Here is a 27,103-nt window from a genome sequence, read left to right on the forward strand (position 1 = left end):
AGTTGAGGTGCAATCAGGGGGCACCTGATTGTCCCAACTCACTCTCCGATCAAGACAAGAACAATGTTGGGTCACCCTGTGGTCGCCAAACAAGGAGCGCTTCGCTGTCCCAATTCACCGCACCCTTCAGTCAAGACAATGTTTGTCACCTAGGCAGGAACATACTGCTGGCCTAATGGTCACCGGGTGAGGGACACCAGTTCATTTCTACTTGCTACACTTGTGGTCAAAGCCAGAACACTTGAGAACATGATGTTGGCTTGTCTTGAGATCACCAGGTGGCCCTGGGGATGGGCGTCTGTACCACCATAAGGGGGAATGGGAGCAATCACAGTCATTTGATAATCCACAAGAAAATCCATTTTTGCATTAAACTCCTGTAAGCAACTCAGGATAGAAAAAGACGCCATACTAATTCTTAGAGATGGTTATGTCGCATTGGGCTAAAGAACATTGTGAAAGTAACAACTCATTCTGTAATAAATCTTTTGTAGGAAAAAACCCCGACCTCTGGTCTCTTGGGTTGTTGTAATTCTGGCATCTTTAAACAGTATTGCATGTACTTAAAAAAATAAGCTATACAACAGCATTGCCCTTTGTGAGCTGCAGTGAAGCATTTTGAAGCAGAAATGTGAATGCTTTCATTAAACTGTTCAATCACCGATCTCTTAGGAATAGCAAATGTTTATTTAAAAAGGTCACAGGAAAAAATTTCAACACAGCGTCTGGGAGGCTGGAAGCACGCGAAGTGTGGGAGTTCATAGAGCTGCTGAACTGCAAGGTAATAGTTGGATTGAGAACAAGACACAGCAACATGCTGCGGTCTTGTTTTGACTGTAAATGATTTGGAGTTTGCTGAGTATTCTTGTGTGCAAAATCTGTTTCTTAGCGACAGAGCAGGGAGAAGCGAGTGGGTAATAATAAGTACATGGAGCATTCTGAGTCACAAATATGCTTTTTGCTTGGGGATGGAAGGAAGTGTCACAGCCTGAGCTTGCATTGGATAGTCAGGACCTTCAGAATTTGCCTCCTACATCTGGTGCGGGATTCTTTGTGGCCCTGAACTAATGAGCTGAGTTAATCCTCTTGGGGATAAGGAGGCAGCACCATGAGATCCTAATTATAGCAGGAGCCCAGGTCTGTTCACCCTGCTGCTGAGGGCTGAGAAGCAGCTACGCAGGGTGAGCTCTAGAATTTTGCCATGTATTTGAAGTGAGAGATTACTACCTACTTAAGGATACAGCACGTTTTGATGTGTAACTTCTTTGATGAACCAGTAGAATGGAAGTAAAAAAGTATATATGCGTTAGATTTTCATTTGTTGCAACATATTATCATTATTTTCAGTGGAGTTGTGCCAAATTCTGTCCAGGTAAGGAACTTGGCTTGTGTTTTTTGGTTTTTTAAACTCTTCCTTCCAAACCCTCACCCAACTCCACATTAATAATATTCTTTGCTTACATATTTTATATGCTGTTCCATAGATAAAGACATGGGAACAAGCTTGACACCTGATTCTTATGTCAAGCTTAATTTTATCACCCTTTTAGTTTATTGATTTCAATTGCATTATAGTAATTTGAGGATCACACTCACATCTGATCCAGAATAAGAGGCTCAGTTTCATTTTGCACACAAAAACTTTCTGACTCACAAAACAGGTGTCAAATATGGAATCATGTACTTGCATAGCTTTGGTAATAAAAAAATACCACAAGAGGATACATAAAACAGGATGCAGTTTCCTGTTTTTCCAAATGGAATATACATACCTGCAGTGACACAGTCCCCTGATACCTGATCACGTCCAAGGTAGAGCCAACAATGGCAGTGATGCTTTTTCCTCTGTTGCACGTATCTCAATTATCCTGCAAAACACACATTACTTTGGTAATAAATATAACAGTTAAGATTCACCAAGAATTACCCTTCCTCTTTCAGCTTCACTCAGCAAAGTATTTCAAGTCCCTATATACACACCCCTCATATATATATATATATTTATGTTTATAAATATATATAGTTTAGTTCTATATACAATACTTATAACCCTTTTATATAGATATATAGTATGTAAGGAGTGTGTTAATAGATGCCTCATAAATAGTATTAACAAGAATTGGAAGATTTAGAAACTTCTTTTTCCAGAGCGCTGTAACACTTTATAGGGGAAGATCATATTATAAATGTGGACAACCTTGGTTTTCGTATGGAATATGTTGCAGAATAAGGAAAACTTGGTGGCTTGACATCCAAGAATGATGAGGAGTGATGACAGTGGTGAATAAAAAGGGAAAGAGGAGATTTCCTGTGGAGCCATTAAGAAATTGAGGAGAGGACAGGGTTTTATTCTCATTTTGCAAAACTTCAGTGATTTTTCATACCAAGGTGTTGTTTTCATCCAGATTTTAGTTGATTTCAACTGTAACTCACTTGGAAATCTCTCCTTTCGGAAGCCCTGGAATTTAGGTTATTTGCTGTTGCTGATTGCCTGCTGGGAACGGAAGCAGCATTGTCGATTACTGTAATAAGGCCAATTTTTCCTTTATACCTACATTGATGCAACAAATCCAATTTGTTATACAGGAGGAATTCCATACAAAGATTATGACGTGTTATTTACAAAACCTCGGAACATTGGAGTCTATTATAGATGCAGAGCGATTTGATAGTGGTATTAAATTGCAGGTCTAGAAGTACGAAGAACACGCTGCATGGCAACGAGTGCACGAGCAGAGCTTGTGACTGCAAACCAGAACCTCTGTCTGCTGGGTCCATTTTATTCCCTGTTTTAAGTAACACAAGCAATTTGTCTTCTGTCTTTAAATTTCTCAATCTATGTAAGAGTAATTTACCTAATCCACGAGTATGGATGGATTAGGCTTTGTATAGTGCTCAGAACCTCCCTCTGGCAAAACCCAGCATAACTTCCAAATATTATTTATTGGCTCCAGCGGCTCTGCCTCAAACACTGAATTTCTTTACCAAGGTATTAGTGCCGGGTGGTTAATCCCTTTTGTTGTAGGTGTTTTCCCTTTCCCAGCTCTGTTGCCCTCAAAGCTGGCCCTCAAGCATCTCTCTATAGATGAATTTGACAACACTGGAGGAATGATTTTACGCTGTTTAAATCCTTTGTTTTGTATGATTATTGTTGTGTTCGGGACTCTACCGTGGGGTTTGGATTCATTTTTTTTTTTAATGTAACTCTTTGTTTTACAGATGAGGGCAGGAATGCAGTTGACCATGCAGGTGGTGCACATATTGTAGTAGACCACATAAGGTCACTGTGCAGTAAAACAGATCCAGCCAGTGAGAAGCTCTTGACTGTCTTTTGTGGCATGCTGATGAACTATAGCAATGAGAATGGTAAACAACACTGACAATTTGCTTTATGTCTACCAGGAGAACAACTTCAGCAAAAATGAGAGAAAAGTTAAAGTCAACCGTAGGTTTACATTGTGGATACTAACACTAAGTTATTCTGAAAAGATCAAGTACCTCAATTTACATGTACAATTTTCTGTCTCAGTAAAATTATGTTCCCAAAAAATTAGATAACTTCCTGATGAAATTCCATCTAGCACATTATATGAAGTTTTCAACTCAACATCTAGAATTTAATTCTTTGTCTAAAAGCAACACATGGAGATGTATCATCCACCTTAGGGAAAACCAGATTTACAGAAGTAAACTAGAAGGCTACATTAAGTCCTCTCTTTTTCCTTTAGTACCAAACAACACCATGAGACTAATTTGTGGCAGGCATGCAGTGTTGTCCTGTTGACTATTTGGAGGTATAGATATCAGTTTCCCTTGATCATTTTTCTCCTTGTGAAATGTATATAAAACCATGTTAACTTTCCTCTAAGATAGATAGGGAATAATTTATGTGTATGTTCAACACTGTTCTGTGTCTACAAATTATAAGTTTATGTTCTTTATCGCATTAAATGGAGATGTTATGGGGCTGGGACAAAACCAAAAGATAGTATATTAAATGAGAAATCCTTGATCAGGGAGGGTAAAACAATAGTGTTCTACACTAGTTGTACAAACACACTGCTATTTTAGTAGCTGGCGTGCTTCTGCACGCAAGCGTGGTGATGTGCCAAAGCAGATTATACAGTGATCGCACATTTGCAAGTTTTTCAATATCTGAATCTCTAAGAAAATGGGGATAAATGAGGAAAGCTAAATAGAGGCCGTTCTCTTGACTCGTAATGGCACAGACTGCAGATGGAGTTTGCTAATCACACCGTTTCTTCAATCACACCCATTTCCTGAATTGTAGAGTTTTATCTTAGGAAGAAATAGCTTATTAGCTGCTCACCATTTCCTTCAAGTTATCGCTTTCTGTAACTCACTTTCCAAACCCCTGTCCCCAAAACTCTTCTGCTTTTCAGGATGGTCCATAGGCTTTGTTTTTCTTCTTTTCTTTTTCTTTCCCCTTTACTGCATAAATTTTCAACCTGCTTTATCATCTCTTCTCGTATAGTTTCCTTGTGTGTTTTCTGTGCCATCTCTCTGGAGCTCTCAGCTCTTAGTGTTACTTATTCATCTCCAAATATCACTGTTGTATGTCTTATCTCTTTCTCTTGTTCTTACATTCTTTTTTCCTCCTCCTTTCCTAGTATTATCTAGGAACACTTGTTCACAGCACTACTTTCTTCTTCTCCAAATAGCAACTTTCTAGTTCCTTTATTTCATATAGTTTTCAGGAACTGTTTTGCTTGATGTCTGCATGAGTGTCACATTTTATTACATTTCATGGCGTTAACTCTGTATTTTCCTTATTTGTTAAAATATTTGGAGCAAACAGATACTCTTTATTCTTTTCTTCTTTAAACTACCAGAATTCTCTGGGTTAACTAAGACTAATGAGCATCCAGGATATTGGGTGGATGAAGACAGGCCAGTCCCAAAGCACTGTGTGGAGATACCTTGTCAGTTTTACTTCAGTGCCCAAGCTCCCAGCAGCTTTTCCTCAGGAAAACGAATTATGAGATAAATCTCCCAAACAAGCAGCTTCTGAACCATTTAGCTGTTATGAACATTGAATAAATGACTCGTTCCATCTAGTAAGATAGCTTATTCTGGTGCAATCAATAAAGCAGTTGTGTGGTTCAGTGACAACAAGGAGGATTCGCTGGCTGCTCTCTCCCCTGCCAGGTGACATCTTTCATCTTGCACAAGCTCACAATTAATGCAATATTCACAGGAGACACTGAAGCAATGTCAGACGTGAGAAATACAGGAGTGTTCACAGCTCCTGGGGCTGGGTGCAAACCACCACATCCAGGAGCGATGCTGGGGGGTCCCCAGACCCTCATCTTACCCACCTCCTTGATGGTGTCCATGAGAACAGACCTTTTGGCTCTTTTTGTCCCAGGACAGGTAGTTTACCTGCCTTGCCAGTTTTGTTTTAAGAGCCACAGGTACAATTTGATCATAGTTGTGAACTGCTCTAAAAACATCACCCTCAGACCATTGTAAATTCTCAGGACAACAGCCAATGTCAAATATGAACCCAAGACAAACACTTCCAAGCATTGCAGCATCAGGTGGATAATATTCTGATTAAATGCAGTTTTTCCTGACCTATTAAACATGAAAGCTCAGATCAGACGGTTAGTTCTGCTCACAGATCAGGAGATACCATTTTGAGGATTTGCTTGCCAAGGCTTGGTCCCATGTTACTCACGGCGAAAATAAACACTGCCTTGGTTTTGCTGAAGGATGAGGAGTATGGGATTGCAGCCTCCAGTTCCAGATTGCTTTGTCTGTAGTTATGGAAACTAATTGGACAAAAATAAAAGACAAAATATTGGAGATGTAAGAAGCGTTTCAGTCTTTGAAATAGCACTTCTACCTTCTATTTCTTGTTTCTGTAGTCTTTTCCTGCTTAGCATGCTACGTTACAAAACTACGGGTGGGGACTTTGAAGATTTCTTTACCGCTTTTAATGACTCGCACTCAATGTTACGTTGCGCTAGCTATCCAGATAAGGACGATTACAGCACTTTTTGTCCTTATTTGCATCTAATTATCTGTGAACACACTAATATTTTCTAATCCTTAGAATTTCATGAGCAAACAGTATATAAATCATTTTATTTGATTCTAAACAGTTTATCATTCCCAGTCAACTAATTGCCCTCTTTTTCCAATAGCCACCACTGTATTTTTAATAGCTATCAACCACCTTATTTTTTTAACATGACAGACTCATTCTTGAGTACTTTAAGGTTTTGAATTAGCATTGGGATATATCATGCATGAGTTTTACAAAAGTGGCGACTAAAGAGCAACTGCAGGTAATATTTTCTCTTCCTAAATAGCAAATGAATGGAGCGTTCTTGTATCTCGTCCTGATTCTGGACGCTCAGCTTGCAATTGTAACCGCATTCCTAACACTGTTGTCTAAGCTTTAAAACTAAGATTCCCTTTACAAGGTTCTTGTGCCATCTGCTTGTGTTCAGGAATTATTTTTGCCTGCTGTCTCTCAATTCTCCCTTTGCCTCCTTGGTATCTTATCATCTCATTAGTCGCTACGGTGTTACAGAACAAACTTCCCTTTGGCATCTCTTGCAGTTCTTTTAAGCTTATTTTTTTTTTAAAGTGGCCATTTTTTATTGTGTTGCTAGAAATCAGAGGGTTTTCCTAATGAGGCACATCCCTTTGCCTACAGCCCAGAATATCCTGACCCTCTCTGTATTTTACCACCCAAATTCAGTCAGACACAAATAGCTCATCCCTGCTTTCCATGATTAGTTCTTAAAATGCAAGTTGCAGGTAAGGCTAGGAATGAAACAAATGCATCACCCACGTTTGTTAATGTTTTTGCTTATAGCTTAATCCCCAAAGAAGCAAGTCTTGACAAAAAAAAACGATAATAATTCTTTCCTTGTCAAGCTATGTAAACTATATTTGGGATACAGAGCACCTGTGCTTAAAGCTGCTGTTTGGGTACCTTTCAGCAGGTTCCATATGTTGTTGTGCTTCTCCCATCTGAAGGTTTATCAATTCACACAGTCTCTGTGTAGCAATGAATCTGCTCAAAAAGAGGCAAAGCAGGCTTGGATAAAGAGTAAGAAAACTAGTAAGTAATCTAATAAAACTAGCAATCATATGCAAACACTCAGATAAAAGTGACATGAGCAGTTATTCTGCAGATCTCATAATCCTGGGAGCTGAGTTTATGAGTTAATGGGATCAGTCGATAAGGGAGCTAATTGTCTCCTGAGATTTATAAAACAAACCATGAAAGCATTTTTAAAGAAATACCGAAATTATGAAAGAGCTAGGCCATTTGGCTTATTAGGTAGTCAAATTGGAGAAGTCAAGTGGACACAGTATGCATGTGTGAAAGTACCCATTTTTATATACGGGCGTATATATGTAGACCAAAATAATTATGTTTATAAACTGCGTCCTCATCTCATTTCATATTAAACTTCAGTCTGTCAAGGTTGTCTTTCCTTCAGTGCCTTTGTAAAATGTAACGTTCTGATGTTAAATCATACAACCACCAAGCCTTTCTTATTCGCACAAAACTCTGGAATGAATGCTGGGGACTGATTTGCACTGTTTACCAGCTGCAGAAGCTATGTAAATACACAAGAAATGAGAGGGAGATTTATGGCCTAACAGCAATATTTCAGCGCTGCCTCCTTCTAGGACTTACCTTTGCTAATCTTCATGCTTGCCATGGTTTTTCTTTCATTTACATCACAGCTAAAGAGGTCTAGCGTGCTTTCAAGACCTAAATATACTTAAATGCAAAGTAACTTAAAGCATGTAGAAGAAGATAAAAATGATAGTAGGATAGTTAATGTCATCACTTTTGTGTTATATGATGATTTAATGCAGACGTGGGGATTGTAAGCAGGTTTCTCTAGCGTATGAAATTATGCCACCAATCTGTACAAAACAAACTTGTCATTAGTGTTATTATCACGGTTGCTGATGAAACACAACATGACTAGTTGGTTCCTGAAATTCTGTCCAAAATAATGAACTAGCCTAAATCAGCATTTTCAACTCAAATGCCCCAAATAAAGTTCTCAATTTGGGATATTCTCCCCAGATCTTACTCTTTGGAGTTTCCATGTGTGTCACCGAAGGACATGGAGCCATTGAAATTCAAGTTTTAGGTAGGTAATTCTTTGTGCTGGCGCATGTATTGATTGCCTTTTAATCTACCTTTATATGCATCTGTGCAGCATCACTGTCAGTGCTTTTCACCCCAGGAGAACACAGGGCCATCTCACCAGCGCAACACGTGAGAGCGGTGCAGAATTTCCGCTTCTTTTGTGGCTTTAAGTCATAAATTCAGAAGCAACATTCAGTTTTTCATGCTTCCTGCTCACTGTGCATAAAGTTCTGCTTAGGGAGCTGATAGAAAAGCTGTTTCATCCTGAGACACGACGTTGCCTGGCTTTGTGGCTCGATTCAGCCCCGTGTCAGGCAACCACTTGTAGGATGGAAGCCCATGTCCCCTGGATTTGCATCCTGCAAGGAAAGGCTGCACACACTGTTATTCCCAGCTACCCAGACCACAGTCTTTCATAAGAGAGCCTGGCAACTGCTGGCAGTCCCTTCAGCTAAGACCGAACCACTTACAAATTCTTCATTTCTCTGAATTAAAAAGTGCTGTAAGTCAGCGACAAGCCCAATACTTTTCTCTTAAACTTCTTAATAGACTTTGCTCTTCTGTTTACTAGAAAAGGAGCCTCTTACTGGTGGTAATGACAGATGTAAATGACGACTTCAGAATTTGTATGGCAAGCTCAGGCTGAAGCATTAACACAGCAAATAGCTGCTGGCAGCCTTTTATTTTCAAAGGTTTTGCCTCCTATGCAGCTTTGTGACTCACAGGGTTGTCTTGTCATTGGCAGAGGAGAAAATTTCTCCCTTTGATTACTGTGGTTATGGCACCAATATTTGCCTTATTGGCAATTCTTGTTATCCCATTCGTACCCCTGGACACCATTCCTGCGCTCAGGTGCCTTCCTTCTACCCCAGGGAAATGGGATTGTTGTGGAGTCAGGTGTAATACCTGACTTTCGACTCAGTACAATTGTTCTTTCTTAGTCTATTTTCTTTTCTCCTACTTGGAAATTCTAGAGGCCCTTTAATCACTGCACTCCACGCTCCCTTGAGCAACAAAATAGATCCTTCTATTTGGCTTTTAAGATTCCTGTTGACTTTAAAAGATGGATGTGGTTTCCCCTTTTTCCACTCATTTTCTCCTCTGCACTTTTTATATCTATTGTATTAAGAAAAAGACAGCAGAAGGGAAAAAACAAAAACCAACAACAACAACAAAACCCCCAGAACCCAAACCTGCTCCAAATAGAGACTTTACGTTTCTGATGTCAGAACGCTTTGCCAAATGAAGCCCATAGAGATTAATTGTCTCTTTGCCCATTACAGTTGGATAAAGTGATTTTAGAGCGACTTGAGGCAGTCTAGTAAAAAAAGCAATTTCTTTCCACATAATTTTCTATGGCATTTGTGGTTTGTGTCTTTGTTCTCCTACTCTCCGTGACTACTGTTTTTCCTTCAGAATTGTCTGCAGGGGACAATCACAAACCAAGGACAAAACCAGATTATTTACCAGTAACTTGAGTTCTCCTACAGGCTCATTTCCCCCCCAGAACCATTCCAGCTCCCTCCTCCCTATTCAGAGGTAGATATTTGCAGTCAGTTGAAGTAGGAGGGCAGAGCAGTGACTCACACCTGCCAGAGGTAAAGTGGCATTCAATTCATGCGCTAGTTGTACTTACCTGAAATTTGACAACTTCAACAGCTCTTTGATGGCGTTCGCATAAATTCCTCTAAAGACCACAAATCTGTGGAAGAGGTAACACACACCTCCCCTTAAAATAGAAAAAGAAATTCAGTTACTGGTAAGTAATACAGTTTTATTAACGATGTCGAGCCATAAGGATTCCTGCTCATCCCCAATAACCTGTAATAACCACGCCATTTACTTATTTAGCGTGCCAAATTGATAACTATTATAAAAGTGTTTTACACTGAATATAAATGAACTAAACATTCCAGAATCTTTTCATAATTTATATTCTGTGAGAATTCCGAACCATTTTGAAGACAAAGATTTTTCTGAGAGCATGAGATGATACTAAACTTGATAGACTTAGGATGTAATATGTTTTTATCTCCCTGTAAAAAGCTGCAATATTTATGGCTCTGATTCCATACACATAATAACTCCAACTGATTTTGTTTGCTCAGAATGAATTCCTTAAAATAAATTACCTAATTGCCCCCTAGGGCTTGACCCAAAGCTAAATGAAGTAATACAACTCTTTTGAATTCACTGGGCTTTGGATCATTGTCTTTTGAGTCGGTAACATTTAAACATAGTTAAAGTGCTTAGAAACAAAGGGAAAAAGACGCTTAGGAAAATTACTAAACAACATCTGGTGTGTTCTTGTCTGCTTGCTTGTATTCAGCTGTGAAACAATGTTTTTCTTCTTTACTGTGTTATAGGTAAAATGTGTAAGAGAAAATATCATCATAAATAATTCTTTAAAACAATCATGTTTCTGCCTAACCATCAACGCATCTTTCTATTTGCAGACATCTAGGAGCAATAACTTTCTTACTTGTAAATACTATAAACTTTCATCCTATGCAAGAAATTATCAGAATGGCTTCTAAGGACTTTTCTTAAACCTTCCAAGTTTTTTGTCTTTATTAAACTTCCTTTTTTTCTCAAGCTCCTCATTGTGACTTCCTGTGTTTATAAAACTTTTCATGTTTATTTCAGTGCCAGTTTATATTCATTCTGATTTTAATTTTCCAGTTTTGGTCTCTAAGGGAAAGCAGTATATAGGAACATGTTCTCAGATAAGTAATGATTTCACTGACGTAGTTTTGTTTGGTTTCAGTCAGCTCGTCTCAGTGAGCTCAGAATCAAACCCAACATGTATTAGTAACCTGATAACCACCAAATTATCAGTAGCTGCATAAATCACTATACCCTATGATCAGATCAGGAGGGAACATTTCTGGGAATATGTCCCATTGCCAGGGAGAATTATGAGTCCATATCTCAAATCTGGACCACATACTAGTGTAGAAGAGTAGAGGAGACAGATGATTTAATGCTGCTTAGCCTAGAAGTTGCTTTGTGTGAAAAATGCTTTTTTTGCTCTAAAGAATAGTACTACAAACAGGAATGTTAACTCACTGTTGCACTTTCTTTCTACGTAGATACCCTGCAGTCGCAGCTTATCAATATGGGTGTTATTCCTACACTAGTGAAATTGTTGGGCATTCATTGCCAAAACGCAGCTCTGACAGAGATGTGCCTTGTTGCATTTGGCAATTTAGCAGAACTTGGTAAGTCTACAGTATTAATCTCAAATTTACATCCAGTTTTCATAAAGTTAAGACTAACAGAAGCCTTGCACTGACGCTTGTTCCATTCCTTTTGGTACATTCAGTATTTAAAGCAAGCAGTTTCTGCTTATCGTCTCTAAAATCTATAGTTGTCTCCCTTCAGTAACTGAAATATATGTAGATACTTAGTACGACCTTATGTTTTATGTTAAAGTTCACTTAGGCACATTTTAAATCATCTAAACAGTATTTCCTGAGTGCTGCTACTTACTGTGAATTATTTATTAATAATATAATTAATGTATCCTGGTGTAGCTCCACAAAGTTACATCAGGATTAAATTTGGCTCATGGAAATCACCGAATGAAACTGAGACAGGCTCAGATCATAAATCTGCCTATACAAGATTCCTTTAGGTGTAGAGCTTTAACATGTTCCAGACTAAACACTTGCATGTATAAATCATTAAAACTACTAAGCTGTAGATGTTATTTTTCCTAAGTTTAGTTAAAACTTCATTTAAATGGAAGTTTGTGGTCCTGCTTTGATCCAATGTCTTTGCAAGGGGATTAGTTTTCATCGGAATTTCACAAGGTGTAAACCAAAAGGTTGTTAGGGCCCATGTTTTATTATCACTCATGTTTTACATTGCTGTCCTTTCGCTAAACTATTCTGTGAAATTTTAGTCTTATGAGGTTTTTTTGCACTGAAGTACAATAATATAGCAGTTGTGATATCATCCAGTATTTTTAAGAAGATTTGGCGGTTTAAAATATGAAAAAAACCCATCTGGGAATCTGTACTATTTGGTGGCCTGAAGTTATTCACAAGTGTCCTAAGTTCATAGATTTCAAGGCCAGAGAGAATATCATGTTGTCTAGTGTAGTCTGACCACACACATAATACCTTTGCTTACAGCAGCCAAGTCTACTCAACAAAACAACAACAGAAAGAGCCATCAAAATAGCACTAAAGAAATGAATAGATCAGAGGTCTTCAAGGTGGGCACTATGTACTGTGTCTGCACAGCAGAAAGTATAATATGAGTCATACTCTGGAAATTCTAGTGCTAAAATGCAGCTAAAACGGTAAGGATATTAAATATAACAAATGGTATATTCACTGAGAACTACATTCCCTGTCCTTCTTGGAAAGATCCAGCTCTGTACAGTTGAGAAATAAGAACCATGGGAAGGAAGCCCAACAGCAGCCGCTTCCATTCCCACACGCTGGAAAGATGCTCGTCCTTTAAGACTGGCACAAAATTAATTTAGCTTGTAATACTTTAATCTCCCTTAAGCAATAGCTTAGTCAATCACATTGTAACTGTAATAGTTTATTTTTGCCTTGTAACTTCAGGGAATTTTATTGTCAGGTTATCATTTTTCATCACTTCAGAGACAACTGCATTGCATAAATCCCTTGAGAAGCATTATATGAAACTCTCATTCTGTGTCAAAGCAGGGCAAAAACCCCAAAAAAAAAAAGTGAATGATGGTTCTGCTTTTCAAAATACAGGAAAGGTTAAAAATCTACTTTGAATCTGCTATGCAGTTGTGCGTATTGAAAGAAAACAATAATGGAGGGTGCACAAAAGGGTCTGGGTCTGCAGTTTGTGCTTTTCCCCAGTGCTTGGAGTCAATTCTATATTAAAATCCTCCCTAACCCTCCACTGGAGCAGTAGCAAAGCTTCTGGAAGGTTTTCCTAACTACAGATGGCTCTCAGGAGGTGGCAACTGGAGAATGCAGAACACCAGCCCCACCACCTGCATCCCCTGTAATGCTGCCAGCGAGGGGGAATAAGATACAGGCACTGCAGCAAGAGATGCTTTTGTTTAATCTATATTTGAAGAACCATTATTTGCTGGCCAACCTCCTGGTAGTGAGGGAGCCCATCTGTAAAGGTGTTTTTATGCTGTCTGTGCAGTATGAAATGGCCCCGCAACAGCAACGCACGGATTGCAAAGGAAATGCCACCGTCATACAACCACATCAATATTAAAGGGTTCAGTGTGGCACTTCATCTCTCCCATAGAAAATACAGCATATAATCTGTCAGTCTTCCTGTTAAGCTGAGCAGAATCAAAGACTTTATATATACATATATATATATATATATATGTATATATATTTTCTTAATGTTACTGTTTCTATGGCTACCTGTACATTCTGTTGGGCAGAAGCAGCCCCAACAGCCTTGATAATAGATGTATAGATTTTTAACAGCCTTAATCATAATTAATTCAGGTCAGTGCATTTATCATAAAGTGTTAGACATGTTTCTTTTCATTTAGTGACAAGCATGAGTCTATTGTTCCTGTCTGTGAAGAGCACTTAGTCATCTTACCAAATAAATCTGGTGATAAAGAGAAAAAATAGTCCTACCTTTTGATGTGGCTTGTTGACTTGATACCGAATTTTTCCTTTTGCTTCGCAGAGTCAAGTAAAGAGCAGTTTGCCTACACAAACATTGCTGAAGAGCTTGTGAAACTGTTCAAGAAGCAAATAGAACATGATAAAAAAGAAATGATTTTTGAAGTTTTGGCTCCCCTGGCAGAAAATGGTGAGGATTCTTGTTTTCTTACACTTTTTTAAAAAAAAAATTCATTCCCTTATATGTCTTTTGGTGCCTTTTACAGGACCTAAGTGCAAAGTAACCAGCTGCCTCATTCAGCCATGGGTGATGGTTGCGATGACAGTTTGATATGACATGAATAGGTCTTAATTGTGTGAGCATCTCATAGGAGCCAACAAACTGTTAATGCCAGTTCCACCTCTGATTCACTCTGTATTTGATTAGGTTATATTTTATTTCCCTGTACCTCCAGTGGGAATATTAAAGGTCCAATATGTGCAGGATCCCCCTGCCGGGATGTTCCTCCCAAATGAGCTCTGGGTGGTTTGTGTAACCTACTGTCTGCCCTTAAAGGAAACAGAAATGAGTTACCGGGGGGAACTGGACTGAAGTGGGGGCCGTTCTGAATGTGGGAGACACCACAGTCTATAGATGGCTCTATAACCTTGATTTAATCACCTCAGCACTAAAGCTCTTTTGAATGCAATCAAGTATGAGATAGAATTGTGGACTCTGTTAGGTTTCATCCTACTGTGTTGCACACACACACTGTATATGTTGTACATAGTATAAATCACGATAACTTTTTAAATTGAAGTAAACATTTATTTTGTTTTTTATTTTAAACGGTATGCGAAAATAGGATTCCTTTTTTGAGTTCTAAAAATGCACATTTTGTCAAAATAAATTAATTTGCTTAATTAATAAATTAATTTGCAAATTAATTAATTAATTTGCTGAGATGATCATTGGCATCACTGCTTCTTTTCATAGAATCATAGAATCATTTCAGCTGGAAGAGACCCTCGGGATCATCGAGTCCAACCGTAACCTAACCCAACTCCAGCACTAACCCATGTCCCTAAGAACCTCATCTAAACGCCTTTTAAACCGCTCCAGGGATGGTGACTCCACCACTGCCCTGGGCAGCCTGTTCCAATGTCCAACAACCCTTTTTGGGAAGGATTTTTTTCCTAATATCCAATCTAAACCTCCCTTGGCAGTCTGCCCTGCATGTATGTACAACAGATATACTTAAAGTCATGATTCTGACTGCTCTTACCCCTGCTGTTCTTCAGATGTCATTAAGCTGCAGCTGGTTGAAGCAGGCTTGGTCGAGTGCTTACTTGAGATCGTTCAGAAGACTGTGGACAGTGACAGAGAGGATGATATTGCAGAGCTTAAAACAGCTTCTGATCTTATGGTTTTATTATTGCTTGGAGGTAAGTACAGTGTGTCGCCACCTTCTGCAAAGCAACAGCAGGTACCTGTAGTGCCATTTGGCTGCTGAATTTTACTATTTAATTGTCTAAATAACCTAGAGGACCTGCTACCTGCCAGTTAACATTCAATAGGGCAGATCTTGTCTCTCATCCCATTGCAGGGCTGGATTAATTGTAGTGAAGTTCCCGGACATAAAGAGAAGGATTTTCCCTAACAAACACTTCTCTGGCTTGCTGACTGTCTATGCTTTTTACCCCAGATGAATCCATGCAGAAGTTATTTGAAGGAGGAAAAGGCAGTGTGTTCCAAAGAGTACTTTCATGGATTCCTTCCAACAGCCATCAGCTACAGCTTGCAGGAGCACTGGCTATTGCAAATTTTGCCAGAAATGGTAAGAATATGCCATAGTAGCTTATGTTAATTTATATGTGTCCTTCTATAATGCTCTGTCTGTACAGCTACAAACAAAAGCTGTGCATCATGGTAAAGCTGGTATTAAGCTATATAGCAACATCAGCAGTTTTATATTTACAGTCCCAAAAAGCGTTAAGCCTGCTTTAAAAATACTGTTTCACATTTGTAGAGAGCTATAGGTGATTCCTGCCTTCTTCAGTGTTTCTTATATCACTCCTCTGAATTTGTCGTGAGCACTACGACTCCCATTGACAACGGTGGTCAAATTCTCAACAATAAAATCTAGGAAGGAGCATGGAAATAACCCTTCTATTCTTAAAAAGCTCTTGTAAAAATCTTAGTAATAATCTTCCATTCACAAGTGACTTCTCTCATCTCGCACAGACGGAAACTGCATCCATATGGTGGATAATGGCATAGTTCAAATCCTGATGGATCTGCTAGACAGACATGTGGAGGATGGAAATGTAACTGTGCAACACGCTGCACTGAGCGCTCTCAGAAACCTGGCTATTCCTGGTAAGCTCACTTTGCATCGCCAATTACCCAAAGGTGAAATTGTGTTCTGTCACTGCACGAGGGTGGGAGAACTGACAGTCCTGGAGGCAGCTCAGACTGCTGCTTTTCATTCAGGCCCGTCATCGCTTTTATGTCTTTTGTGCAGCAGCTGTGACCAGCAGTTTTAAATATATTGCAGGACTGTTGACCGTCTTTTGCCACTTTGACCCCCCAGTATCATCCCCAACTAAGGAAAGGGCGGCTCTGTAATAGGCAGGGAGCTGAGGAGCCCCCGAGGATGGTTTCTCCATCCTTTCTGTCCAGAGCACACGTCCTGGTTATTGCTGTTGTTCCATCTGGGGTGTCTCTCACAGCTGAGCGTCCCCACCAGACAGCAGTGCCCACTTGTCATTTCCTCAGGCTTTGACAATTCCCAAACTAGAGCTGGCGGAAGCCTGTTAGAATAGCCAGTCTATTGCAGTTAGTTACTGTTTGTAGGCAATGAACTGAACGCTAATTTTGTCATTTTTAATAACTTAATTTGCATGAGTTTTGATTACACAAGCATAGAAGGCAGAGTACATGCGCATAAAAACAAAGCAAGTCTGTAATACTTGTCTATGCCTTCTCATACCGAGCCAAAAATAAAGTCTTTCATCCATTTAACCTTGTTTTACTATTTTCAGTTTTGACAAACGATAACTTTTTAAAAATGATCATGCATACATAACTAAACCCGTGCAGCTTTAGAGGTTTGCCATTTGCTTACCCTTCTCAGGTGAGTAATTTTGTTAATCTCACCAGTCCGCAAGCTTCCCTGCCGCCTGTGCTCAAGGATGTCTGCCAGAGACCTATGGAAGATATAATGTATATTATTACAGAAAAATGAGCAAGTAATAACTGGCCTCAGCGGTGAACTGCTTGTTAAACACTACTCTCAATATGAAATAAGTACTTTTTTTTCTAAGTATCATATTATACCAAGTTTGCACCATACGTATATTGCAGAGAGGTTCATGAAAGTAGAGAACGTAGACTAGCGGAGGGGATGAAGGAGTCTGAGGCAGCTACAGGCTCAGACATTTCAGGCCACAGCATTGTTTGTATAAAGTATTGGAACTGGGTAAGAAGTTACTTTGCTAATTGGATGTTTTAGTGCCTTTGCCTATGTGAAACAGAAGGTTGTTCTTGGGAATCAGAGAAGTTTCCTCAGATTTGGGAGCTCAAGTACTACCCTGAGCTTCTGCTTCACGCGTTTTGTAGAGAGCTCCTTCCCTAGCGCAAGGGGGCAAAGTCTAGTCTTCAGTTTACATTCAGGCTGAACACTGGAAATTAGATGTACATGGTAGGGAAAAGCAGTTAATTTCACACCTGTGTCGTAGCAACCATGAGGTTTTTCCACAACTCAGTATTATCAGTGCACACTCACATTCCTGAAGTGTTCACAAGCTGGTTTTCAAACTGTCTGAAAATTTGCTTCAAGACCGTTTTAGAAATAAGCTGCATCTTCCAGAAATGCTCTTGAGATCATTCCTGTTCTTTATTCATGCAGTTGTAAATAAGGCTAAGATGCTCTCAGCTGGTGTTGCAGAAACTGTATTGAAATTTCTCAGATCGGAGATGCCCCCTGTTCAATTCAAGCTGCTGGGAACATTAAGAATGTTAATAGATGCACAAGGTAAAAATAAACTGTTCTCTATGTTAAGTGATTCTCTTTGGTTCAGTCTGTGATATGCTGCCAAGATTCTTACAAGAGGGAAGCAGAGGGTTCATTCTTGAAGTCTTGGAATAAATCTAATATATATGTAAAGGGAGAGGAATGTGGGTTGATTTTTCTTCTTCAGAACTCCTAAATTGACTGCCAGGGACCCAGAAAATAGGCGTCAAATGCTTATTTACTTTTGTACTGAAGAACACTCCTACTGTCACATTACGAGTGTGTAACTGAGGCGTGTTTTACGCAACCACTCCTGTTCTGCTGTTCACTTACTGCATTTCCTGCCTGTACCTGCAGCAGATTAGTGCACTTGTTAATTAATTAACTGCAATTCCAAAAAGGAACAAGCACCTTTTAGTTCATCACCTTGTTCCAAGATAAGAATTTATAAAATCAGAAGTCTGCTAAAAAACAAAAGTAGTTAATGAAATAAATTAGCCAAGTATTTATTTTTGACCCAGTCCTGCAGAAGATCCATTCTAGTTCCAGCAAAACTATTAGACTTGAAATAGAAATTCACTGGAGAAACTTATGTGACTTATAAAAGCCAATAACTGACCACAGTGCTCCCTTCTGCACTTATATTTTTGATCTAGCCCACCGGGGATGTGACATCGCCTGTGTTTTCCCTGCTGTTAACCAACGCAGAAACCGTATTAACTGGGCTGATGTTGTTTTCAAAAACCAAATTATGAATGTTTTTCTGCATTTTATTTCCATTTTGACTGGCTTTACTTGCTCCCACGCAGCTTAGACTTTCCCCACTGCTAGTGCAAGCTAGTTAAGTTCTGTTTAACCAACTCCTAGTTAGTAACTTTGTTGTTGTGTTGTTGGCTCCGGCATCATGCAGCAGAAGCAGCTGAACAGCTGGGCAAAAACATCAAACTGGTGGAACGGTTGGTGGAGTGGTGTGAAGCCAAGGACCACGCAGGTGTGATGGGAGAGTCCAACAGACTACTTTCTGCACTTATAAGACACAGCAAATCAAAAGTAAGTCAGTAATAAAAAAGGTGAGCTTGTAATAGCTAAGAGTTACCTCTGCGCTTGGTGTTGGTAGGTGTGTGATCCTTCCAGAGAGCCAGGCTGGTTAATTCATGGGTTGCATCCCCTCTGCGACCTGCCGGTCAGACACAAGTGCCAGGTTTAAGGGCTCGCTGGAACTATATGGTTAAAAAAATAATGTAAATTGAAACAAAGCAAAACAATTTCAGAGTTGGAGGCTGGTTGAAGGAACACTCTTCACATTTATGTGGCTAAATCTCGACTCGTTTGTATTGTATCCTCTAGAAGTTCAGCATGCTGCATTTTGTACATTTTAAGGATGCTATATATGAAGAGTCATTGCGCTCAGTTGTTATGATGTTGCTATATATTTATATAAAATTGAGACCCAGGAATAGCCTGTCCCACTGCTCTTCATATAGCATATTCCAGAGTTTTAAGATTCTAATGGATCATTATAAATTATCATTTATTCCAAATTCCAGGAGAAGCTTGCTTGTACATGATAAAAGGCATGACATTAAGAGAAACTGGGACAAATAGTTCTGCCACCCTCACCCATCACATTCGCATCAGCTAAATACCTTTACACAAGCAGCCCAAGGGCACAGTGTGTCAGGCAAAACAGAGCCCGAGAAGGGACAAAACCATCACAGAATCCCAAAATGTTAGGGATTGGAAGGGACCTGGAAAGCTCATCCAGTGCAATCCCCCCATGGAGCAGGAACACCCAGATGAGGTTACACAGGAAGGTGTCCAGGTGGGTTTTGATCTAGAAACAAGCTGTTTCAGGCTCAGACTTCATTTAGTGTGATCACCAACAGGCTGCGTGACTGAGCTTAAATAACGAGCGTGATTTGGAGAACTCAGACTTAACAGCGACCTCTTCATTCCCGCACGGCATTTGCAAAGTGAAAAACGTATCATGGACTTAATCTATACTGAGCATCTCTGGAAAAAAATCAAGAGATGTTAGAAATTTAAATCTTTGCTGATTTCTAATATTCCTGTCTCTCTAATGCTCATTCTCAGTGTTTTGTTCAGCCTCTAAAACTGATCAGATTTCATTTTTTCTGAGTTCTCAGTTTTCCTACATGCCAAAGCCCAGTCCACAAGATGCACACGTAGATGGCATACACCACCACAGATGTGCACTTTTATCAATAGTCTCTACAGGAAAACAGTTCTAAATACAGAGACTCTATTGATGGCACCAAGTAAATATTAATATGGGAGTTAACAGAATGATCACTTTTGTGTGGTTCATGTACTCATAGAGGAAACGTAACTGGAAGACAACAGAGCAGGGTTTTTAATGCTTTTACTGCCCTCTAGGTTCAAATATGAGTACGACTATATGGTTCTTTACAGCACATCAGGTTTGAATTCCGGTTTTAATTTGAAAGGATTTTGGCTGATATTTATACAGGCAACAGTGGTTTAGAAAACTTACATCTCATTCTGAAAAATGCAGTAGGTACTTGTGAGTTAAGCCACATGAGCACCAAACCTGAACTATTTGGTGCTGCCTCTTAGAGGGTGATGTTCACTATCAAAATTTAAAACAATGTTGTTATCAATGGTGCTGATTGATTCCCAAAGCTTATAGGGCCAAAATCCCACACCTATTCAAATAGAAATTAGCAGTTCCCAGATTACTCCATGAAGTCTCAAAACTACTCTGGAGATCCACCAGAAAAATCAAAAATAACAAGATACGTCATTACAAGTAAGGAAAAATATAAAAGTACTTACATGTTCACGTACATTATGTCATTCAGGAAAAATAGGTTTTAAACACAAAATTCTTGAATGATTAGGCTATGGCTTGTGCCACTAGCATCTTCAATCTGGTTATCTAGGTTTCAAGGATTATGATCATATTGTGTCTGTTTCCTTGCATAGACAATTTTACTGCACAGTCTGTGCAAGCACTGGAACATAATTAATTCTAAACTCACATACCAGTTAATGAGTTTAGACTCGTGGCTGGAGTTAGAACAGGTTGTGTGCTTCAAATGGAAATACAACACGTTGATTAAAAATCTAAATCTTTTTCAAGAAATAACTACTATTTCAAAACTTTGCGTACCCACAGAACAAATCAAAAAATAATAAAAACCCAACCACATTTCCTTGAGCAGTTTTCCTTTGGCATGACAAGGTACCTGATTTTCAGGCAAACATTTTGCAAGTATTTTTGGGACATACCGTGGTAAAAACATCAGGTGCAAACTCACTTTTTTAACGGCAATTAACAAGTAATCAAAGACCTGTAGACACCAGAAATCTTTAATCATCCTTTGTCATGTATGTAAGTTGGATCAAAATTTGGACTTGAAAAGGGAATCCCAGCTGCATATTGGTGTCCCAGAACTATCCTTCCCTAACTTGTTTTGTTCTTGAAAGAAAAGCAAATGCTGCTCCTTTTCCCACCCATTTCTGACAATCTTTTTTCAATTACACCATCTCTATTACATAGTCAGGTGTAATATTTGTGATCTCACCTCTCTGAACACGTTGAAGAAACTCTGAAGATTCATTATTTGATAACTGTATTAAAATTATATTATTGTGCCTCCTTATCTCAAATATAAGGTTTGTTTGGTGCTTTTGATAAGCTGCTCTGAACATCACAACATATAAGGAAAGGAAAACTAATCATCTTTGAATATCAGCTGAGTACAAGGATAGCAGAGTGGGCTCATTGTGCACACCATAAGGACTTGAGTTACACAGTATAACCTGGAAAAGTGTTACGTGTGTCTTAATTATGTGGTTAACTGGCTTGGTTTAACAGGTTGTATCTTACAGCTGCAGAGTAATAGCAGAAAGTTTACAGACATGCATGTACATTGACATATAAAGTGATGATACGTGCATAAAGCCAATGAGTATCCTTACCCAAAGATAACACGGCATCCTTGACAGCTCCGTTATTTAATACAGTTTGGACGCAACGCAGTATTTTTTCATTCCAATGTCATTTATTTTAGGATGTAATAAGGACCATCGTACAGAGCGGTGGCATCAAGCATTTAGTAACCATGGCAACCAGTGAACACGTAATAATGCAAAATGAAGCTCTCGTTGCGCTGGCACTAATAGCGGCTTTAGAGTTAGGTGAGTATCCCAGCAGTCCGCTCTACCTGTTTGCTTTGCGGTCGATGCCCAAGAGAAGTCATAGAGGGAGAGTTGGGCGAGTTTCGTTCCAGTGCAGAGCAGCCTCCTCCTTCCACCTGCCATCAGCAGCACGGAAATACACAGCAGTGCATGCAGACATAGGCAATACAGCTGTGCAGAAAACTGGGCTTTGCTGCTTAGTGCGTGCTCCATCATTCTGGTAGGTGATCTAGAACGGCTCTCACAACTTTCAGATTGTGGCTAAAACCCAAAAGGCTGACAGTAACGAAAAGTCACGCTTTAGAGCTGGTATGACCCAACTACAGTGCTACACTGGAATGGTTAATCCCCTTTTGAGAGGGCTTATCAAAGTAAAGCTTTCACTTATCTAATTAGGGAGAACCAGAGAATACACACAGAGGCGGGAGATGCCCCTGAAACGTCTTTATAAAGTTGCACAAAAGTAGATGCAAGGCAGAGCTGATAACATCTTGACCTGCCTTTATAATGCCTCAGCTTACAAAACAAAAAGGTGAAGCTCAACAGAGGTTTTGTTAGCCTATTTGCTTATTAAGATAATGAACTAAACAAGCAACATTACATATTTTTGCTCTTGCCATCGTTGTACTACAGGAATGCTATGTTCAGCTTCCAAATCATTGCCAATGCATTAGGAAATTGTTTTACTTTAAAAAAAAAGTTCCTGTTCACATGGATCATGTAACCATTCTCTATCTTGTCTTCAGATATGTAAAGGTTTATGGCACAAATTCAATATATAATGTTTCTTAGAAAACCACATAGAAAGTAACTCACTCTGATCTTGAGAAGTTTGTAACAGCCTTTACAATGGACCCTGAGCTCCCTCTACCACAGAATGAAGAATTGCACCATCTGTATTTACTGAGACAAAACTTCCAAAAGCAAATTGAGGCCATGGAAGCCCTGAAAGCTGAAATATTCCAGGTGTTGGCCTACATAGCTAGAAACTCTGGTGGCTTTTCCATCAGCTCACTGCACATTTAAGATTGGACTTTTTAATTAAACTCTGTGATCATCCTTTCAAGCAGTGAGGCTATTGCACATTTGCCTAGCGAGAGCTGTGATTCTTATTGTCATACCATCTAATATGTGCTTCAGTTTTATGCCAATGAGCCATAGATCACAGCACTGCTTTCACTACAGTGAGAGATCCATGTTTAAATAAATGGCTGACATACAGAAGAATCAAAGCAAGCCACACTTTTCCAGATTTCTAAATTTTCACTTGTATTTCAGTCACTGCTGAAAAGGATCTTGAAAATGCTCAGCTTGTTCAGATTCTACACAGACTGCTCTCGGATGACAGGAGTGCTCCAGAAATAAAATACAACTCCATGGTGCTGATCTGCGCCCTTATAGGATCCGGTAAGTACTGAGGAGGGGCTGCTTTCCTAAGAAAGAGATTTATGTTTTTACCCTTAGTTCTGTCTTTTAGCCTCAACATCAAACACGTGCGAACACACTCTGAGACTGGTTCTCCGTTCACAGTGAACGTACACAGAAGGCTTCAATTTACAATGACACTGTATTTGTAGTGTTAATTTATAGTGTCAGGAAAGGGGCTGTTAACTCAGTTTTGGATATTAACTGCAGAAACTGCACAGTATCAGGCACCTGGGAAGCAAAAAATATATGTAGGTGTTTGTTGCTAAGTAGGAGTTCACTAGAGTGGCCTGAACTGGGCATGAAACAAAACCAACTGCTTTGGATCTCAACTGTGAGATGTCTCGAGTACAGGGCTTTAATGAGTTTTGTTAATTTTATGGGTTATTCCAAACCTTTCCTACCGTGCAATCCAGGATCAGGATCATAAAGCTGTCTCACAGTTTCAAGTAAAACATAAGGGCTGTATACATGTGCACAGCATGGGGTGTTGTATTTGTATTAAACTCAGAGCTGAACTGTAAATGGACAGCTATCAGTGACCAAGCGCTGACACATCCATTAAAGAACCATTTCACCCACTTCACACCCCCAGAGCCGATTTGATACAGACAAGTGACATAATCTTTCAAGGCAAGCTCACTTAAGCTAGTTTCAGGAATAAAGCACAAAAATATTTTCATTAAATTACTTCTTAAGCATCTGTTTTGGAAGGCAGTCCAGGTGCACTTTCTTGACTGCTACATGGCAGCTTCATCATTCATCTCTACCTGAAACCCATGCAGTCTTTGTACGCCCCAGACCCCACAGTTTTCTCTTCATCCTCAAAAAGCAATTAAAAAGCAAATAAAAATATGACATGTACACACACATTTGCGTGCTTATGGGTGTACAGAGTACTGCTCAGTAGAAGTTTCCCACAACCGCCAGCCTTTTCTATTCTATTGCCAGTCTCATACAAAGCACCGTTTCTTTTACCATTCTTTTTTCCAGAACCTCTTCAGAAGGAAGTGCAGAGCATGGCGTTTCTAGAAGTCGTATCAAAACTCCGCAGCCATGAGAACAAAACTGTCGCCCAGCAGGCCTCGCTAACAGAGCAGAGACTCGCTGTAGAAAGCTGAGGAAGGTCTTGTTTCCAGTGCATCCCATCACAGGTTTCAACTTTGTCCTTTGTCCTGTTGCCGCTCCCGCTGTGTTTTCCACTGTATCACTCGTGCATGCGTGTAATGTTCCCACACAAATTGATGAACTGCTGTAGGTACCCGTCCAAAAAAGGTTTCTACAAATTCATAGGTGGTGTTAACATGAACCTGTCTCCACCCGTAACTGTTCTACTTGTATTCTTGTTGCTTGGGCCACATAGTAGAATGTGCATGTTGTAGTCCTATGATGATGTAGAAGTGGTACTACACAATGACTCTTCCCTCACGCCCCCTAACTGCAGAACAACGTACTACTAAATTAGGGACAATACGAGATGCAGCAAGTCCAGGCTAGAGTGCTGACTATAGGATTAAGAAGTAAATCTAGCTCCATTTTTGGTGCTTTGGAGAATCAGGTTTGAATGCAATGTACTGCTGCTCATTCACTGGTCTTGCCTATTAATGTCGAACTCGTGGTACCTAGAGGTAACAAATAAAAATTTCAGTGCTCTCACTTTATCCTGTGGTTTGTCCTTTTCTGTATTCACACACAGAAGCCGCGACCGCACCACCATGCACTGGTGAGGAGCCCTTTTCGTTCCTGGCTCTGGCCCTGATGCAATCACTGCCTTTCAGCTGAGCGAATACAAGGGCAACAATCGCAGCCACTTTGACTGTGTGCGCTCACACAGACGCACTGTGTGGTTTAACAATTGCGCGTTTGAACTGCAATACACTACACAATCCTTATCTCATAAAGCCGTGTGGGTGTGAGCACTCTCACGCTCGCTTGGGACTGGGATTTTGTTGGCGTTTTCTTGTAGACGGCTTTTTAAAGCCCTCTCTTGCAGGAACTTTTCAACCGAACCCCATCAAGTGAGAAATGCAGCAAGCAAGTCTTCCTTTTTCTTCTTTCGTAGGTAAAGGATGTGGGAAATTGCCAGTTTAATCATCTGATTTCACAGCACCTCTTTTGTGGGTTTTATAACATGCCAGTGCGCAAAACAGCAGACGACTCTGACAAAACAGGGAGCAGTTGAGACAGCAGTTTCCAGCAAGCCAGCACACGTCAGACTGTGCGATACCATTGTCTAGCTTGATCAAGCCCACAACGCACAAAGGTGATAGGATCTATAACTTTCAAAGTGAATTCAGCACTCCAAGTGCTCAAGTGCCAGCCTCAGAAGTTTCAGGCTCCTTGTTTATCAGCAGAAGAGGCAAACCCAGAGGCCAAGCACCCATGCGATCCCAGACCGCCTGGTTTCAAAAACACTGCTTTTGACCTCCCCAAATTCACTTCCCAGCTCAGTGAAAGCCCTGGTTATCCCATAGACACTGTGATGGGAAGATGCCGGTCATGCTGGCAAAGGGCTTATGCACACAAGCTGGGTGTGAAAAGAAACTTGACTCAAATAGTCAGTTTAAGCTCCGAGACTGTACCAAAACCCAGCAGATGCTGCAGGAGCATCCATGCAGCAGAGATTCTGTGCCCATTTAATCCAATGCCAGAAACACAGAAAGAGCCTCTAACACCAAACTGTACAATGGCCTCTTGTTTAAAAAAATAAATTCAAAAGACATTTACTAGTAATAAATGCAATAAAGGCACTGACAGAGCATAGAGCTGCAAACACAAACCAGGACCCCACGACATCAGGCTCCAAACACCACAGAACCTCTGCACTGCTGAACATAACCAGCGTGTTTACAATTAGTGGACCCATGCAAGCCCGGCATGGAAATAATTTCCATTTATTTAAACAGATCCCAAAACATTTGAAAGACCAGTTATCAATTACTTACCTGGTTCTAGAAAGAGACTATTCCTTTTGACATTGGTATAAACTGCAGTGCTCACACTCACATAACCAACAAAGCTGTGACACCGACAAAATTCCCATTCACCTGGTTGTTTAACTGGACCTCAGGTTAAGCATCAGCCATATCCTTATCACCAAATTTTTATTAGGGACACCACTGTCACAGCAACCACAAACAAAGGCCAGCACTGATATCCTCCTACTTTCAGATGGTTTCCTGGATGGAATATCAAGTGTCTTACATTTCTAGATAAAATCCTATACACAGAAGGAAAGTCTGCAAGATGGGTGTATGTCGCAGTAGGAGGTAACTGAAGACATTGCATCTATCCAGACAAATGTCCAGGGGCATGCTGCAGCCTGCAGGTCATTTCGGTGTAGCTGGTGCTTCTTTTAAGAAGAGAAACGGGATCTAAGGACATTACTATCATGTGCATTGCACTATTCGACTGAAGTCAATTGAAATCGCCGACAACAGTTCCCATTAGACGTTTAGTAGATAGATCACACCTAAGCAAAGCGTGCAAGGTGCTGCTACAGTAATGACAGTGATGCCAGATATTGGGCCTTTTCCTTTGTCTACTGCCACAGCAAACAAAGCTGAAATGATGGCTGCTGCCACACTACATAGACCACAAGACCCAGTAAAGGATAATTTAAAAGTCCTAGGAATGGTAACTAGCCACAACTTCAATAAACGGTATGCAACTCTGTTAAGAGTCCAACAGAATGCAGGCAGCCACTCCTAGTCTCCCCCTCCATCGTGTAAATGGCTTATGTCACACCTATT

General features: G+C 39.9%; 1 protein-coding gene across 6 annotated transcripts in view; it reads left to right on the plus strand.

Annotated features, from left to right (window-relative positions):
- Positions 1 to 25,012, plus strand: part of RAP1GDS1 (Rap1 GTPase-GDP dissociation stimulator 1) — an 82,206-nt gene extending 57,194 nt beyond the window's left edge. For 4 of the 6 annotated variants that reach the window (XM_082051623.1, XM_082051624.1, XM_082051626.1 and 1 more), the window contains 11 exons: positions 3,220 to 3,366; positions 11,245 to 11,373; positions 13,811 to 13,936; positions 15,028 to 15,171; positions 15,432 to 15,563; positions 15,971 to 16,105; positions 17,637 to 17,762; positions 18,652 to 18,791; positions 21,800 to 21,926; positions 23,205 to 23,333; positions 24,345 to 25,012. In XM_082051623.1, coding sequence (XP_081907749.1) covers positions 3,220 to 3,366; positions 11,245 to 11,373; positions 13,811 to 13,936; positions 15,028 to 15,171; positions 15,432 to 15,563; positions 15,971 to 16,105; positions 17,637 to 17,762; positions 18,652 to 18,791; positions 21,800 to 21,926; positions 23,205 to 23,333; positions 24,345 to 24,472 — 1,463 coding nt within the window. In that variant the 3' untranslated portion in view covers positions 24,473 to 25,012. The remainder of the gene's footprint in view (positions 1 to 3,219; positions 3,367 to 11,244; positions 11,374 to 13,810; positions 13,937 to 15,027; positions 15,172 to 15,431; positions 15,564 to 15,970; positions 16,106 to 17,636; positions 17,763 to 18,651; positions 18,792 to 21,799; positions 21,927 to 23,204; positions 23,334 to 24,344) is intronic. The other 2 variants (XM_082051625.1, XM_082051628.1) reach the window with 1 other exon arrangement.
- Positions 25,013 to 27,103: the final 2,091 nt, after the last annotated feature.

The sequence above is a fragment of the Streptopelia decaocto genome (assembly GCF_964273445.1).
Source record: "Streptopelia decaocto genome assembly, chromosome: 4".
Classification (NCBI taxonomy): Eukaryota; Metazoa; Chordata; class Aves; order Columbiformes; family Columbidae; genus Streptopelia; species Streptopelia decaocto.